Raw genomic sequence first — 19,225 nt, 5'->3', positions numbered from 1 at the left:
TTAATGCAGAGAAATAAGCGAGACTTAAGTTCAAAACCTGCTAACACTTAGTTTCATGTTGCTCTTGCAATTTTATTGGCTGCAGAGTGGCTAATTCAAGTTTTTCCCTTTTCTCCCTTTACTTTCCTATTGTAAAAGCGCTTTTAACAAATAGAAAAATGATAAAAATGGGGGTCGACAAAGGGGAAAGATAGGAGGCTTGTAACAGCAAAGTATGGTGGGAGGAAAAAGGCTGAGCTGACAACTGTGAGTGGGGAGAAAGGTTCAGGACGAGGTCAGAGAGAAAGGTCAGATTATGAAAAGCCATGTTACGAACGTCTGATTTTATCCTAAGAGCAACAGGATTCTGCTGAAAGGTCTTAAGCAATGGAGTGATCTGATCACACATTTTGAAAAGAGTCTTCTGAGTACATGCAGGGCAGGTACTGGAGGGGAGACAAAGGTGAGGGTCGGAGATAAGCTGGAAGGCGGTTGTGACAGTCAAGGAGACAGCTGACGGTGGCCAGGATTAGGTGACCTGTACTAGATTAGACAGCAGTGGGAAGCAGACAGAAGTGTAGATTCCAGAGATGTTGAGGGTATAAAGTGAGAGGGGAGAGGAGAGAACGAGTAGACGGCTAGCTAGAGCAGCGAGGGGGAGAGCCATGTCCATAACTAAGATGGGGCAGGCAGGAGGCGCTATACGAGCTGAGTGCATGCGCTCTGGGTTCAGACCACCTGAGCTCAGATGCCAGCCCTGACAACTTACTTGTTCCTTCTGAGATTTTACTGTTTTGTTTCCGAATAGCTTACCTTGTTGTCCACCTAAGAGTCTTTCTACTCCTTTGATTAATTTATGGCGGTGTCCATATGCATTGATGCCTATTTCTTTCAACTCCTCATGACCCATATCAGCCAGTACATCTAGTGTAATCTAAAAAAAAATGGAACAAAATTAATTGCTAAATCTTGAACTGTTCCTCAGTTCTTCCATTGGTCTTTAATGCTACAATATCCATCCAAATTAACAAATTCTTTTGTCTCCTTTATAAAACAACCTTAAAGTTGTCTTGATAATTTTATCATTTTTTAAAAATTTTTTTGAGAGAGAGAGGGTGCAAGCGAGTGACAGCAGAGAGAAAGAGAACCCCATGAGCAGCAGGGAGGGAGGGAGGGAGGGAGAGAGAGAGAGAGGGAGAGGGAGAGGGAGAGGGAGAGGGAGAGGGAGAGGGAGAAGTGGGGCTCACCCAAAGCAGGGCTTGCGCTCATCCCATGTGGGACTTGAACTCATGAACCGTGAGATCATGACCTGAGCCAAAGTCAGATGCTTACCCAACTGAGCCCCCATGTGCCCTTTATCAGCTTTTTACTCACATGAAAAACCCTCTGCTTCCAGCCGACTGTGAATTAAAATGGAAGAAACAATGCTGTACAAATATAAAATGGTCACTGCTGTATTTCCTTTTGATTATTTAATTCTACCACCTTTTGCTTTCTTCAAGACATAAGAGAGAACAACCAGAAGCATAAAATAGGGAAATACCAGGTCCCAGTATCCAGCAGGTAGCAGAGAAGAATGGTAGGGGAATGGGAGAGAGGTTTATTAGCACAATGAAACAGAATGTGGCAAAAGGAGTAAGCAGTTTTAGGTAAGAGGGATTTATATCAAGATGAAGAAGAACTTCCCAGTGCTAAGAAATATTCAAGTCTGGAAAAGGCTGCCTTAGAAAGTGGTGAGATTCAGATGAGAAGTGTTTAGTTCAAGTACAGACCATTTTATGTAGAAGCCGTATACAAAATTCTGATTTGGAAAAGAGAGAGTAGATGGTTTTCAAGTTTTCTTTAAATTCCCAGATGTAACAGTCCCTGAAGCCTAACATTCTGTTGTTGTAAAACATAGTGGTTTTAAATTTCTGGTTCTTCATCCCTGCAAATGGAGATGATTAGTTGGCTACCATCAGGACTCAAAATCACCCATTTCCTTTTGTGGACGAACAGTTAACTGTGACTCTACCGCCACCCAGTGGCAGAATTCTGAATGCACAGGATGAAATCGTGGGCAACCACATTTCTAGGGGGCTGAACATGCAATTTTCTGGCTCAGAAGAAGCTGGCCCTCTGACAGTGCAGATACTACTTTACAAGATCAGCCTTTAATTTTCTCTTTCCTTGAAAAACTGAGAAATCCTTTCAGAGACACCGTTTTCCCAACTGAAATGAGATGTGTTTTATCTATCTATAGCATTCTCTACCTTTTTACTTATACATAACATTAAAAAAAAAAAAAAAAAACCTGACAAATTCAGCCTGGAGTTCTGCTGATTTTTATTGTCAGAATGAAGTATTTATAATGAGTCTGATCTCAGTGCAGCAAGCATATACCACTCATTCTCTGGAAATAATTACTATATTGCTCTTAAGTGGCCATTTGAGAAATGATTGCTCCATTGTACAAAACGGGCAATTCGCTTCCAATTACCAAAAGGAAATTTTGAGCAGAGCTTTTAAAAAGCAACAGTTTTGAAATATACATCGTGGAGACAGAATAGTTCACACCATAATAGGAGCCTGTACATTTTTAGCTACATGTAATTTAATACGCATTGGAAGCCACGCACAAGGTTGACTACATTACTGACGTCTCAGTTTTTCCTTCTAAACTTTGGTTCAGATAAAGTTGATGTACAAACAGGATCTCAATCGATGTGGTAGCTTCAATCCAAAGAAACCTTAAGCTTTTCTGAATAGCTACATATTATGTATATCTGGAAGCAGAAACCAGGCCAGCAAAGCATAGAGTGCTCTCTATGAGGTTCTAGAAAAGAAATGGAGAATGTTTAATATATTTGTTGATTATATAGCTCCATCCATAAAATAAATAGCTCAATTACTCCTCCCAATCACCCATGAAGTACTACTGATATACTCATGAGGAAACTGAGGCCCAAAGAAGTCATAAAAACAGTACACGCAAGAGCGGAGATGGATTGTATCGGTCTTTCCCTTGCCTATATTTCTTCAAAGGGCTGACTGGAAAGCTAAAATAACATTTAGTTGCTTGGGTTTACATGATACCCAATTTGTCCCCATACTTATCAGGCAGTGGCCACTGGAAAACCTGAAACGATAAAGCTAAGGAATTCAGATTACTGTTCATTTGTTCACTCATTCATACATATTTAATGAATACCTTCTATATGCTAGGTATTTCCTTAAAAAGTAACTAAGCATTTAATTCTAAAACTTCCCATTATAGCTCAGAAAGGTAAATAACTGTCCCAAATTGGTAGTAAAGGACTGGGGCAAGTAAACAAACAAGGCAGTACCACAAAAGTTCATGCTATGTCCTCTACCAAGGAGAAGAGAAGTAAACACTAAAATACCGTACAGGTTGGTAAATGTTTTGGAGGAATCCTATGGGAACTCTATGGAAGGTTCTTACTTGATCAAGGCTGTAGGTAGGGCTGGAAAAGATGGAAGGAACAGGAAGGTGGTCAGGAAAGGTTCTTAGAAGGTAACAGCTTGGCTAAGAAGCAAGAGCTAATCAGTCGGAAGAAGGGAAGGGTATTTAAGACAAAGGGAACAGCGTACGGAAAAGGAAAAACAAGTAAGAGAATACAGAACATTTGGGAGATTCTCAGCACTGGAGTCCAAGAGGGTGAGCATATAACATACACACAGGAAAAAAGAAGGGATGGATAGAGCAGCAGGCTAGGAATAGATCTTAATGGGCTTTTTAGATCAAGTCAAGACAGTATCCAAAAGCTCCTAGGGAGCCGTTTCAGCAGACAACACAATCAAAGTTGTATTTGACGAGGAGGATGGTAGCATTCTGCAGGGTTTGGAAGGGAAAGGGACTGTGTGAACAAGGTCAAGATGGAGTGGAGCGGAAGGGAGGGATCAGAGAAAAATTTCAAAAAGAGATGACAGGGCCTGGTAAAGAGAAATGGTTAACGAAAAAAAAAAAAAAAGGAATAGGAGTAGAGATTATCCCAAAAGTCTGAAAATTGGTGAATCTGAGATTATCCTATCAATAAAAGAAATGTAAATATCTAATATAAGGCAGGTTAGATGGGTTTTAGATATGTTGGTCCAAGATTTAGGGCTTTTATACTATTAGAAATAGATTTTTTGAAAATTATCTTTTACTCACTTCAAAAATAACTTTATTATATCTAGGAAATCACAAGTTTCTTGCGCTAGTTATTTATATCTAGCACACATTAAAATCAAATTGATCAAACCTGTCAGACTAGCTTACTATCAAAAGGAAAAAAATGACAACTGTTGGCAAGGATGTGGAGAAAAGGGAATTGCTGTTGGTGGGAATGTAAACTGGTGCAGCCACTGAGGAAAGCCGTATGGGGGATCCTCAAAAGATTAAAAATAGAACTACCCTATCATCCAGCAGTTCTACTTCTGGGTATTTATCTAAAGAAAATAAAAACACCAACTCAAAGAGACAGATGAGCCCCTGTGTTCACTGCAGCATTATTTACAATAGCCAAGATATGGAAGTAACCCAAGTGTCCATTAACAGATGAATGGCTACAGGTGTGGTGTATTTATACACAATATTACTCAGCCATAAAGAAGAAGGAAATCTTGCCATTCACGACAACATGGATGGACTTAGAGGGTATTATGCTAAGTGAAACAAGTCAGAGAGAGGAAGACAAATATATGATTTTACTTATATGTTGAATCTAAAAGAGAAAACAGAAACAGACCCACAGACATCGGAAGGAAACTTGGTTACCAGAGGAGGTAGGGGTGGGGAGTTGGGCAAGCAGATGAAAGGGATTAAGAGGTGCAAACCTCCAGTTATAAAATACATAAGTCATGGGGATGCAATGTACAGCATAAGGAATATAGTCAATAACATGGTAATAACTTTGTATGGTGACAGATGAAACTAGACTTATCGTGGGGATAACTTTATCATGTATAAAAATATCAAATCACTATGATGTACTCCTGAAACTAATAAATGCCATAGGTCAATTATACTTCAATTAAAAAAATCAAATTATAATCTTTAAAATAAGGATTATCCATGTATCAATGCAATCATCTTGCATATAAAGCAAGCATCATTTTAGGCAGGTTGCCTTTTGTTTCTAATATCTGTTCATCTTCTCTAGGGTAGAGAGAGACAAAGTAGAGTTTTATTGGACAAAGAAAGTAGAGTTTTAATGAAAAAGCCCTTTCTTTTACTTAGGCTTAAAAGGATACAGGTCAGAGCAGAAATAACTTTACAATCATGTGCACAATTCATTGTCTTGAGTCCATTCCTTGGTCTTTCGATTTTGAAATAAAGATTTATATGATCACTTTTCATGAAAATATGTAGGTTGCCCATAAATATGTCCACAAAAAGTCTTCTAAGTCATAGCATTTCTGTTTAGGAATTGCAGTGTAAATCAAATCAGCCTTTCTCATAGAAAAAGTGTTCTAATCAGGAAGCTACGTTATAAAGGAAGGGTGAAAGTGACACTGGTATTATATTTCATTAACTATAAAAGACCTGGGTGTGTATTACTTGGCAAAGTATATGTGTTCAAACAGGCCAAGTTAGTTAAGAGACGTCTGAGAGAATAATTGTGAAGATAAGAGGTGAGGCTGTGATGTTCTGAAGGCAGTTTTCCTGATACTGGAGTAAAAGAACTACATTCCCCACTCCATTGGCAGAGAAGTATCCTTGAGCAGGAACAGAGGCACTGAGATCTTATGTGTCAAAACATCTCAGGAAACAGAACAACTCTCTGGATTAAGAGAAATAGATAAGAATTAAGTGAATATAATGTTTATACCCACTCCTTCCCTCCCTACACAAATATCTCGACCATCATCAATCACATACTCACACCCTGATATAGAATGTTAATGGGAGAAAATTCTATGGGTAAACTATAGAAAGGGTTACAGAATTACTCTATAACTAAAGGCTACTCAAGTAACACTTGGCGGTGGAAGTAAAAATTAATTTGATTGCTTGATGACTGGGCCAGAACACGAACACAGTTCAATACAAAGAAAGGTAAAATCATTTGTCTGCGGGAAAGGCGCCGTGCTAGGCAATATACGTTAAACGGAATAGTCAACATATTAATTAAAAAGATATAGACATTATTCTGGCAAAAAGAAAATCGATGGAACCATTTACTCAGAACAAAAGACAATACAACGGACCAAACAGGATAAGCTGTCAAAAGGACAGACTAAAGTATTATGATCAATAAGGAGATAACCATGACATAGGAAATCAGTTACTGAGAGAATAAAGTTAAAGAGAAAAAAATAAAACACAAGATTATGTGCAAACTAACTGCAAGAGTAGAAACTGAAATCCTTTGAACATTTTTAAATAGTCATTTGGAGTTATTTGTGTGAATTAGGGTCTTCGGTTTATTAAGCAAAGATGTGTAAAATTTCACAGTTATTGTGGATCTGATCTGGGAAGAAGGGATACATTAAGATATATCTTTTGGCTTTATCAGAAGATAATGCTTTTAAAACAGCTTTCATACCTTCAGGGAGGGAATAAGGGGAAGACATTCTTACTGTTTAGAATATTCTCAGAAGAAATCTTAAACCAGAGGGTAAATCAATGGTAGGTGAAGCTAAAGGAAAAGTAATTACAGAAGTTTATAAAGTCCTCACCACTAGGGGCGCCTGGGTGGCTCAGTCAGTTGAGGGTCCGACTTCGGCCCAGGTCATGATCTCATAGCTCCTGGGTTCGAGCCCTGCGTCGGGCTCTGTGCTGACAGCTCAGAGCCTGGAGCCTGCTTCTGCTTCTGTGTCTCCCTCTCTCTCTGCCCCTAACCTACTCGCATTCTGTCTCTGTCTCTCTCAAAAATAAATAAACATTAAAAAAAAATTTATAAAGTCCTCACCACTAGACAAAGACACATCTGGTGCTTCATTAAAGCATGTTCTAAAAATTGGCACAGAAGCACAGCATGACTGAGAATTTTAACTGTCTAGACATTTGAAGGTGCTCTATTTTATAGTTAAGGGGAGTGATAACGTTAAATGCCTTACCCAATTTACATAGTTAATAAGAAAAATAATCACAACCAAGATCTGTTAGTCCAGTGCTATTTCTACTCAACCATTTTGATCAATAAGAGCATAAAAGATGAACCATAATAAGCACTATAAAGAAGTTAAGCTAAAAAAAAAAAAAGACAAGACATTAGAACATCCTCACAGTAGAACTGCTATAAAAAAAGAAATGGTGTTTTTTTTTTAAAATTTTTTTTAATGTTTATTTATTTTTGAGACAGAGAGAGACAGAGCATGAACGGGGAAGGTCAGAGAGAGAGGGAGACACAGAATCTGAAGCAGGCTCCAGGCTCTGAGCTGTCAGCACAAAGCCCGACGTGGGGCTCGAACTCACGGACCGTGAGATCATGACCCGAGCCGAAGTCAGACGCTTAACCGACTGAGCCACCCAGGCGCCCCAGAAATGGTGTTTTTAATGAACTCCTAATTGACTATAAGCCTACGAAAAACCCAGAATGGGGCAAAGAGGCTAGTGAAGAATTTGGAAACTATGTACATATAAAGAATAACTGGGGAAAAAAAGCGTATAGTTATCCTAAAATAGGAGAAGCTTTGTAGAGTGGGTGGCTGGAAGGGTTAAGTCCATGATAAGCTGATTAGGTCTTAGAAGTATATGAGAGGCTGTATAACATGTTGTGGTGAGCTGAATGGCGGCTCTCCATGTTTTGATTACCAGAATTTATGAAGGACCTATTTGGAAACCTTTTTTTAGGTCTTTGCATATGTAACTAAGTTAAGAATCTTGAAATGAGGAGATCATCTAGTTTTATATAGGTAGGCCTTATACCTAGTGCAAGCGTATTTCTAAAAGATACACAGGAGGAGGCTGACAGAGAAGGCAAGGTGCCCATGGAAGCACTGCAGAAGAGCAGCCATAAGCCAAAGGGGCCCGGAAGCTGGCAGAGGCATGGGAGTACAGACCTGTCAAAAACTTGATTTTGGGGACACCTGGGTGGCTCAGTCAGTTAAGCGTCCGACTTTGGCTCAGGTCATGATCTCACGGTTCGTGAGTTCAAGCCCGAATCAGACTCTGTGCTGGCAGCTCGGAGCCTCGAGCCTGCTTCAGATTCTGTGTGTGTGTGTGTGTGTGTGTGTGTGTGTATGCCCCTCCCTGCCTGTCTCTCTCTCTCTCAAAAATAAATATTAAAAAACAAAAAACAAAAAACGACTTGACTTTGAACTTCAGGCTTCCAGAATTGCCAGGGAATAAGTTTCTGTTGTTTAAGCCACCAAGTTTGAGGTAATTTCCTGTAACAGCCCTATGAAACTAATACGTTAAGTAGACTAGAAATTAGATTTCTGTGCAAAACAAGGTAAATGTAAACATAAAATTAATGGATTATATACACAGGGGCAGATTTGGGCACACTTTAAATTACAAGCGTTTTATTACACTTCCTCAAAGTGTAATAAATCATCTTCCCACATGGACGTTAAAAGAGTAATTCCTATGTAGGATCTGGGAAAGTGACTTAATGATCTCTAAACACCTTTCCCATTTTAAGATTCTACATACAGTAGCAACTAACAGTCAATTTAAACTCAGGAACTTATTATTATTCAATATTTAACACTGATCCTGGTAATAAAATCATTGATAAGTTAAAAACTCATTATCCTGTATAAAAGCAGAATGACAAACAGAAGGGTCTTAATTCATAAATACCCTAATGATGACCTCATATTAAGACCTTCATATACATGTAAGATGTACGTGAAAATAGGACAGGTCTATGAATGTGTGGCCAAGTTTAGGTTCAACATTATTTTGGACTCAACTGGACAAGAGAAATTTCATAAAGAGGCAATTTTAAAAAGGTACACTTATCTAAGAATTATTTTGCTTTCCAAATTTAACAGATAAGTGCTTTGGGAAGATTTTGCTAATGTAAAATTTGTCATTGCTTTTAAGTGGAGTCAAGTCACAACAGTAACATATCGAGATGAATAAGGAACAATACTTTTTGGAAACAAAATAATGAAAGAAGATTTTGAAAACACTCTTCCGAGGTGGTTTCATGGCCTAAGTTTTGACATGTAATAAAACATATAGAGTCAAACGGCTTATAACAAAATAACAGTTAATAACTCCCACCATCTATTAGACAATTTTGGGGAGAATAATAAAACACTGGGTTCCCCTGGCTTCTTTAGAAATTTGATGAGTTTTAACGTATTGACTAAGTGATTAAGAAGTAAAAAAGAAACAAAGGATAGCAATTAATAGCTATTACTTTTTAATAAAAAAGACTCAGCTACATATGAGAGCTTACCTGTTCTGTTTCAAAGATGTCCCGAAGGTGTTCAAGACCAAGGCTTTTCAGGAATTGGCTGATATTCATGTCAAGACCCGCAACTAAAAGAAACACATTGAAGTTTTCAGAAAGCAGTTGATCAATCTAAAGGAAGTTACAGTATTTATTCAAAGCCATGACTCTGACACCCTTGGGTGTGCAGATGATTTTATACAGCGTAAAAATAATCCAGAATACATAAATTTAATTCAGACACTTCAGGTTATCTCTGAATTTGGCAGAGAAGTAAAAGAAGAACTTATCTTATCAGTAGCATTTATATTAATTGTAATATTATAATCTAATGCTTTTAGTGAAATATTTAATAGCTGGAATTAAAAATCAAATTTACCAGTTATTGTTTCAGTTTCCACTCCTTAAACATCTTTCAGGTTTTTTTTTTTTTATATAATTTCAATAATAAGACTCACCAGTAGTTAAATGAAATATTATGGCTAAAAGTGGGTATACTGGAATATATGTAAGTACGAACAAGATTGATGTCGAAAGATTTAGTCTATGAAGACAGTTCTGATAAACTGGTGTGTATATGAAGACTCACAGACAGGATGTCTTTAAGATAGGTGTTCAATACTTACTAAGAGAGGTAAGTGAAATCTATTCATTTAAAAAGCCCAAAACCAAATACGCGTTCACAAGTATACTCGCCTTCTCCCTCCTTCCTTTCTGCACCCGCTGCTCCATCCCCTGTGTTGGCCGCTCCTCCTACGGCCAGTTCTGCTAAAGGGCCAGTGAGGTTATCGATGCTGCTGGCAGCAGACAGGCAGGAGGGGGTGGATGCTGGTGAGATCAGAGAGGCACTCACTACGGTGGCCTGAGGTTTAAAACAGGTAGGTAAGGCCTCCGGGGGCATGGCATCTATCAGCAAAGCTCTGATGTCGTCAGCCTAAAAAGAGTAATACAAAAAAAACAAAAAAAACAAAAACAAAAACAAAAACACACACACACACAAATACTATATTTTAAAACAGTAAGTTTTTCACTAAGGACAAAATGCATTCTGAAATTAGTCTTCGGCAAGTGCCTCATTATTGCCTATTGGTTTTTGATCATTTGTTTCCAGCCCCCGGCTCCAAAAAGTCCCAGCAGTTTCTTTTCTTTTCTTTTTTTTTAATTTTCTTTTTTCTTTTTTAAAATTTACACCCAAATTACTTAGCATATAGGGCAACAATGATTTCAGGAGTAGATTCCTTAGTGCCTCTTACCCATTTAGCCCATCCTGCCTCCCACAACCCCTCCAGTAACCCTCAGTTTGTTCTCCATATTTAAGTCCCAGCAGTTTCTACAGGTAGACCTGGAATCCCTATATAATTTTTTAAAAAATATTTCATCTTTTGAAGATCTGATGTACAACTTGACTTCAGTTAATAATACTGTATTATATGCTTGAAATATGCTGAGAAGAGATCTTAAATGTTCTCGCTACACACACATCCACATATACGAGAGTTAACTATGAAAAAAAGTCTAAGAGTGTAGAATGTAGACTATGTTGATTTCTGGAATGTTTTTTAACACTACATGTGCATACAGCTGTTCATACTGATCACACAATCACACATGTATTTAAAGGAGAAGTTCATCTTTTTTTTTTTTTTTTTTTTTTTTTTTGAGAGAGAGAGAGCAAGCGAGCATGCACAGGTGAGCGGTGGAGGGACAGAGAGACAGGGGGAGAGAGAATCTTAAGCAGGCTCTATGCTGTCAGCGCAGAGCCCTACTGAGGGTTTGATTTCATGACCTGAGCTGAAACGCTGAGTTGGATGCTTAACCAGCTGAGCCACCCAGATGCCCCTCATCTCTCATTTAAAAAAGAACCCGCTGGGGGCTCCTGAGCGGCTCAGTCAGTTGAGCATCCGACTTCGGCTCAGGTCATGATCTCACTGTTTGTGGGTTTGAGCCCCACGTCGGGCTCTGTGCTGACAGCTCAGAGCCTGGAGCCTGCTTCGGATTCTGTGTCTCCCTTTCTCTCTGCCCCTTCCCCTCCCCTTGCACTCTGTCTCCCTCTCTCTCAAAAAATAAATAAACCTTAAAAACATTTTTTTAAAAAAAAGAACCTGTTGCAGAGTGTTAATTCTCAATCTTTTCTTTAGAAGGAGTTTCTATACTTACACTATGGTTTTGTATACTGTTTAAATAACAACGATGATTTTTATTCATTGTGCATTATTTAGTGCACACTTAATAATTTAACGTATAATTAAAATCTGGAGACTTTTTTTTAATGTTTGTTTATTTTTGAGAGAGACAGAGCATGAGTGGGGGAGGGGCAGAGAGAGGGTGAGGGAAAATTCCAAGCAGGCTCTGAGCTCTCAGCACAGAGCCCAACGCGGGGGGCTCTTACCCACGAATTGTGAGATCATGACCTGAGCTGAGGGCGGACGCTTCACTGACTGAGCCACCCGGGGGCCCCTCTTTAATCTGGAGACATTTTACAAGGATGCCACTTTAATTTGGCCAGCTTATCTGTTAACTTCACAGTTAGGCACAACTGCTGTGAGACTACGTAGGAGCCTCCAAAAACAGAAAGCCATTAATTCCCTCCTCCGTGTACGCGCGTGCCGCTCTTCCCATCAAGAGGTGGCATCTATTTCCCTTCCATTAAATCTGGGTTGCCCCGCGGGTTTTTGTGACCAAGAGAACATAGAGGGAGTAATGTCTGAGGCTTTTAGTCAGGCTTTAACAGAAATGGCAGCTTCGACTTCTCTCCTAGAAGGTGTCTCCATGCTGTAAAAAAAGGTCAGGTTGGACTACTGACTCAGGAGACGCTCCGTGGAGAGAGGCCCTGTAGGATGAACGGCCGCCCCAGACCCCGCAGCTCAGCCGAGGTCCTGGCTGAAGGCAGGTGCACGTATCACTGCCTCGCTGAGCCACCGACCCACGGAACCGTGAGGAATAATAAATCACCGTTTTATGCCACTCACTCGGTTTTGGTTAAGCTACTAAGTGTTTTGAAGTGTCTGTTACTCAGCAATAGATGTATGAAACAGGATGTGGCTTGGAAAAGTACTTCAGGTTAAAAAATTATAAATTACTGTGCATATTCATTTACTTTTCCATCTTCAGAAAAATAATATACTGCCTAGAAGGTAATTTTTCTTGGACTCTTTCATAGTCTCAGGTAAATGATCATGAACATTAGTTGTTCCTGAACAATATGCCAAATGTAAAAGGTAGAAGATATTTTACTAGTGCAATTCTCTGAGGATATACGGTATGTTCTTCTAGGATTGTTTTCCCTCCCTGTTAGGCATGGCAAAAAGAATTAAGTTAGTGTACTGCTTAGCTTGCCTTAATAGAGTTCTGAATTATATAAAAAATACACATTAAAAAAATTCAGAAGGAAGGAAATTTGTTCTTATTCTAAGTGAAATACGCACCACTAAGGTAAACCTGCTGCTGCAAATTTTTTAAAAGTATTCATTTATTTATTTATTTAGAGAGAGGACAGCACGCACGGGGGAGGGGCAGAGAGAAAGGGAGAGAGAATCCCAAGCAGGCTCTGTCTGCATTGTCAGTGCAGAGCCCTCCGTGGGGATTGATCTCATGACCCTGAGATCATGGCCTGAGCTGAAATCAAGAGTTGGATGCTTAACTGACTGAGCCACCCAGGCGCCCCAGCTCTGTAACTTAAAGTCATCTCTGAAAGTATAAATTTAGTTTTTTTTTTAATCAAAAAAAATTTTTTTAACGTTTATTTAATTTTGAGAGAGAGAGAGTAGACAGAGTGCGAGCAGGGCAGGGGGCAGAGAGACGGGGCGACACAGAATCCGAAGCAGGCTCCAGGCTCTGTGCCGTCGGCAAAGAGGCCAACACGGGGCTCGAACCCACAAGCCGTGAGATCGTGACCTGAGCTGAAGCTGGACGGTTAACTGACTGAGCCACCCAGGCGCCCCGAAAGTATAAATTTGAAGCAATACTAAACAACTCAGAATGAAGACTCACCGTCGCCAGATCCAAAGGTGTCTGGCCTTCCTGGTTCTTCATAGTTGGATCTGCACCATGTGCTAGGAGTAGGGCACATAACTGTGTCCTTCCTTTCTGGGCTGCTTCATGAAGAGGAGTAAACGCCCACTTGTCTGTTGCATTTACACACGTGTTGTATTTTATCAGCAATGCCGCTATGTCCACATGCTGAGGAAAAACAAAGGATGCGAAGAGTGAAGAATGAGATTGGTTGAAGCTCCATCAGGTACGCTCGTTTTATTTAACATTTCATTCCCTCTGCATCTCTATTCTCATCCTTCACAGAAGTTTCTTCCATTAAAAAAGTCCTACTTAGCCCACTCCTGCATTTTGGACTCCCGTCTTTTCTCACCCACAGAAGCTCAATTCCGCAATCACTCCTTTACCTGGTGACTCTTCACAGGGGCTTTTAACATTTTTTATTCAGCCTTTCAACACGGTCAGGTCTATCTTAAAAACGAACACACGAAATGCAACTATCACCTGACTCCACGCCTCCTACTAAAGGTCTAGTCTGTCTGGCAAACCTTTCAAACAAGTGTTCTTACTTGCTTCTTTTATGTTCCTATTTCCCTTCTAGCCACTGCAATCTGATCTATTTATTGAAATACGCGTCTCAACGATTCTCCGTATTCTCTCATCAGCCTTTGGGAAAGGTAATGTAACATGACAAAATGACTTTTTACAAAACTTAGTCTGTCATGTCCAAAATGACTCGAGGGTGGGGGAAATGTCAGCAGCAGACGCCTTAACTGACAAACGGCGTGAGGTGCTCAGATGCCGAACTGTGACAGAGGAAGAATAGAAAAGAAGAGCTACATTTGAGAAATCGTGAAGGAAAAACTACTGGGTTTTAAAAAGACATTAACTACAGAGACAGAAAGTGAGAGACAAGTCAAAGATGACTACCTCTCTTTTTGCAAAAGTTGTCTAGAAGATTTAAAAAACAGAATTGGAACTGTTAACAGAAACTGAGCAGTTTAAGTGGGAATGAAACTGTAAGAAAGTTAAAGTTCACTTGGGGTAAGTAGTTTTTGAGGTAAAATATCAAAGTAATGATGTTCCGTAAATGGCCTGACACAAATGGCCGGAGCACAGATAAGGGTCTGTTTATTCACTCACTTAACGCTCTCCCACCACCTCCCCCAACAAGCACACATTGGTGAACACCTACTATGCGCCTGGCCCTGGGGGTAGGGGCCCCGGGGAGGTCTGCAAAACAGAATGTCTAGCTGATAGCTGCAGCCAGGTGATAAATGAACTCACTAAGAAAAGGAATTCAGAAAGATGGTTTCAAGGGGGATAAAGCCTTGAGAGAACAATATTTGGGGAAAGGAGAGTGGGCGAAGGGTCCCCAGAGGAGACAAAAGAGGCACTGAGAACGAAAGAACTATAAAGAGGCAGGACTGTGCAAGGCGACGTAGGAGAAAGTTTCAAGGAGAGCAGCTTCTCTCAAATAGTTAAGTTCTACATAGCATAAAGTTTGTTTCTTCCCAAAAGTCCTCATAAAATAAGCTTCAGATAAGCAATTATGCAACAGTAACATTGATTCAATGATTGGGCTTTAAGAATAATAAAAATAACCTTATTCTTATAAACATATTTAGGGATGCTTAGTTTGGTTACCTACCACTAATGAATGCATTTTTGAAATCCATTTCAACTCCAATATTCTATAATTCTGTGCAATTGGCACATTTGTGTTCTTTATGGATACATTTCCTGGCATAACTTGATCACTTTTAATAATTAACTCAGAAGCACATTATCTGTTGAGACTAAAATTCTGACTCATGACACAGTATATTCAATTATCAGAAACTTTTGTGAGAATGAGAAGAGATGGGGAAGGTAGAAACAGAAATATCCCAAGATGAGATTTAGGCCACCCTTCTTCATATTTTCTATATGACAGCCTTTTGCTCTCTTGAAGACACTCACCTCAAAAAGAACAGACACTTTTTCTGAGGTGATATTAAAGCTTTTTAAAGATAATACAAGTACTTATTATTTCAGGAAAATAGTTTCAGAAAATAAAGAGAAGAAAATTTATTAGAAAAATACGAATGAAATAACATTTTTATTAAAACATTTTTTTTAATGTTTATTTTTGAGAGAGAGACAGCGTGAGCGGGGGAGGGGAAGACAAAGAAGGAGGCACAGAATCTGAAGCAGGCTCCAGGCTCCGAGCTGTCAGCATAGAGCCCGACACGGGGCTCGAACTCCTGAACCGTGAGATCATGACATGAGCTGAAGTCGGACACTTAACTGACTGAGCCACCCAGGTGCCCCAGACCAAATAACTTCTAAGGACACTCTTGCATTTGCTCTGAGAGTACAAGAAACAAAATAGGAGTAAAGGAACATCATGACACTAGGGCGTCTGAGAACAAGCTATGTTTTGTGATCCTTTTGGGATTAGGAATGATACATCATCATTATAAAACTGACTCTAACACAAAAGATAAAAATAGGTACCAACTGTGGTATTATCCAAATTACTTAAAACGAAACAAAACAAAACAAAACAAAACAATGGGGCACCTAGGTGGCTCAGTTGGTTGAGCATCCGACTTCAGCTCAGGTCATGATCTCATGGTTCGTGAGTTCGAGCCCTGCATCGGGCTCTGTGTTGACAGATCAGAGCCTGGAGCCTGCTTCAGATTCTGTGTCTCCCTCTCTCTCTGCCCCTCCCCTGCTCGTGCTCTGTTTCTGTGTCTCTCTTTCTCTCAAAAATAATAAATATTTAAAAATTAAAAAAAAAAGTTTAAAACAAAACAAAACAAAAACCCCCCAAAACGTATCTCCCTTATTCAAAGGACGTATGTTGAAAAGATATAGCTTTTTGTTCAGTTAACCCAAATCATGGAATAACTTCAAGCTTCTCTCCAGTAAGGTTATACGGCATTCAAACAATGCTTCTGATGATTCATTTTATTCTACTCCCATGTGTACTGGCAGGGTGATATAATTCGGTAGACTAATTCGCACAGGCTTCCAAAATTAGATAGTCCCAGGAAAACTACGTGTGTGTGTAAAATGAATTGTATACAAGTATATGGTATTTATTATTCAACTTTCTTTATATTGAATATGTAGTTTATGCTTGGAGAAACCAACTGCATGCTTGTTAAATTTGCTGACAGACATGTGAAAGGGCAATAAACAGGAAGGAGTATATTACTACCAAAGTAGATGAAAAACACAATTCTTAAGTCTTCTAAATAGCTACACCACTGGGACAAAAATAGTAACTGAAAATTTAAGGCTGACAAATGCAATAAATAAGCTGCAGCTTAGTTCTATACCATTTATAAGAACAATGTACTGAACTAGAAGGTCTAGAAAAGGAACTGAACTCTGCTGGAATGTTTCCAGAAGAAAGAGCCAATTAAACATAGCTTCAGAATCCAGCTGAAATGCAGAATGCTTTAAATGACAGATACTATGTAAATACTGTGAGGGCCTTAATTTAATTTTAGAAAGGTGGAAAGTAGGGAGAAGAGAAACATACTTGGGCTCCAGTTAGAACCATTTAATTGTATGAATGTCATGAAATCCACCCAATATTATACACTTTGGACAAAGCACTGAAAAATGAAAAAGTCAGCAAGTTGATTTATGAGATAATAGAAAATCACATGCTTCACGGTAAATAAATATTGAGGTCTTACATTTGTTAATAGAAAAATGAACTGTCTCGTGTAAATGTATATTAAAAATATAAGGCATTATAATACAAAACACTAAACAAGATAATGTATATTACCACTAATAGAAACTCTCATGAAATCTACACCTTTTATTTAAACTTCTTAAACTATGTGTTTCTCCGTTTAGAAAAACCGAGGTGGCAAAGTTCTTTCTGTATAAAATGGTTAAAGATATACAGACAGCAGTCTGAGCTCTCTAGAGGAAAAAAGGTAAAATACAAGTCAAAGAATAATTACCAATAAATAACAGCTTAAGTAGCTTTATGTAATTTCACAGACACCTCACATGATTATTTTATCCCCAGGCTACCAGTCATTATCTCCTACTGAAGCCAGTTAGTCTGCGTCTATTTCATGCGGCTACTGAGCTGGTCAAGCACACACATTACTCCTAGGGCTGTGCAGCGTAAAAGTGACATACAGCCCTTATTCTAACCAGTAGGATGGCTGTGGGGAGTGACTTATCTTATAATAATAGTTATTATCCCAGATTTTGTAGTGCCTTAGGCTAGAGAATGCACTTTCCACATGCAAGGTCTCATCTAATTATCACAACAACCCTGTAAAGAAGATTTCAGCGTCTGAGTTCTACTAACGGGAAAACTGAAGATCAGAAAGATTAAGGCACTTCCTGAAGATGACTGGGTTACTGAGTCAAAGCCTAAAGACTAGATCCCAGATGTTTAGATCCTGAGTTCAGGTCCTTCCATTACACACAGCTGCCTGCAAGGTCTTGCTGGACTAAAACTCAAGAGTCATTTCTTGAAGAGCTGAAAATGGCAAAGTGTATAGTATCAGGGAGAAGCCATGTCAGCAGGGATTACTGGGTAACACTATACCCCAAACTACTCTGCGAATAGCTTTATTTTTAACTTAGAAGTTTCTATTTCATAGGAAGTACCGCAAAAATCTCCACAAAACTGTTATTTCAGGGCAGGGCAGGGCACACAGCCAGAACAGCTCAGGCATCACTGGGATGAAGACAATATAACTAGTGTTTTGCCACTTTAATGTGGACCAGAGCCCTATGATTTCATTAAAATATCCAGCCAAGGCTCATTGTAACATGAATAAAAAGGGACTTTTGAAAGATAACAGATTTGTATACCCATAGATAATAAAAATATAATTCTATCTACCTTTTAGTTAAAAGACAGGGTAGCTTTGAAAATTTTTAGATTGTGTTTAACATTGGTCCTCGTTTTAAATGTACTAATTGAGATTGAGATAAATACTGATTTGATATGGTTATTAACAACAGATTATACGGTATACACATTGCATTAGATAAAATAATTTTGTAGAGCAGAGATTCTCAGTGGCGGGGATAATCTGACCTACTGCCAACCGGAATCACTGTGGATCATAAGGGATGCTACTGGGACATGTTGTACATGCCAAAACCCTGGCAAAAAAGAAAGGTCAAGAAACCACAAGGTAAAGCTTTTAGTGAATAACAACACATAGTCATGAACTCACAGATATTTGATTTGTGAATTCGTAAGTTGAATACCAGAAGGACTTTTAATGACTCAAAAACTCCACCTCCACAAGGAGGTAAAAATACCTACCATAAACGCATTATCTAGCCTGTTAACATTCTTCAGTAGGATGGGACAAACCAGGTTGACCAAAACCTCTACCCACATGCTCTTTACACAGCCTGGAGGATTTTCTGTTCATTTTTACTTTGAAAAATTACCTTCATTTACACAGAGCTTGGCAGCAGGGATGTGGTAACACACAGGATAACACGAGATGAGAGAATGAAACACAAAAATGTCCACTATTTGTCTCCCACGGAGTTAGAAGGAGAGAGCAGATGGATGACGGTGAAGTAAGTTCATGAAATGGCACAGGGGGCCTCTGGTCTGGGCCCTGATTGCATTACACCTCCCCTCGGCTGATGGAAGATGCTTCGAGGGAACGTGAAAGAAGACAAGACTGACCTGCACACCGCACTACTCGTTAACCACAAGACAGATCACGAGACATTTTGATTCTCTCCTCGCGCTAGTCACCACATGATACACGTGTAAGTAACATCTCCACACCTTTCCGATCAGAGAAAAGGTAAAATACTTGACTTTTCAAGGAAGTTTTACGTTCTTTGCTCTCTGTGACAGCTGTGAAGACTGTGGCAGTGGAAGACTGAAGGGACAGAGCTTAGCCACAGCCACAATGTGT

At 39.2% G+C, this 19,225-nt stretch overlaps 1 protein-coding gene across 5 annotated transcripts in view; it reads right to left on the bottom strand.

Moving 5' to 3' along the window:
• The window catches only part of TNKS (tankyrase), a 209,714-nt gene that overhangs the window by 16,550 nt on the left and 173,939 nt on the right, over positions 1–19,225 (bottom strand). For 4 of the 5 annotated variants that reach the window (XM_042983116.1, XM_042983115.1, XM_042983117.1 and 1 more), the window contains 4 exons: positions 13,305–13,493; positions 10,011–10,248; positions 9,321–9,403; positions 793–913 (listed from right to left, as the gene is read on the bottom strand). In XM_042983116.1, coding sequence (XP_042839050.1) covers positions 793–913; positions 9,321–9,403; positions 10,011–10,248; positions 13,305–13,493 — 631 coding nt within the window. Of the gene's footprint in view, positions 1–792; positions 914–2,610; positions 2,795–9,320; positions 9,404–10,010; positions 10,249–13,304; positions 13,494–19,225 lie in introns of those variants that run through there. The other variant, XM_042983119.1, reaches the window with a different exon arrangement.

This window comes from Panthera tigris, chromosome B1 (assembly GCF_018350195.1).
Source record: "Panthera tigris isolate Pti1 chromosome B1, P.tigris_Pti1_mat1.1, whole genome shotgun sequence".
Taxonomy (NCBI): domain Eukaryota; kingdom Metazoa; phylum Chordata; class Mammalia; order Carnivora; family Felidae; genus Panthera; species Panthera tigris.
Note: the sequence above shows the minus strand (reverse complement) of the source record. Positions and strands in the feature narration are given on the sequence as shown.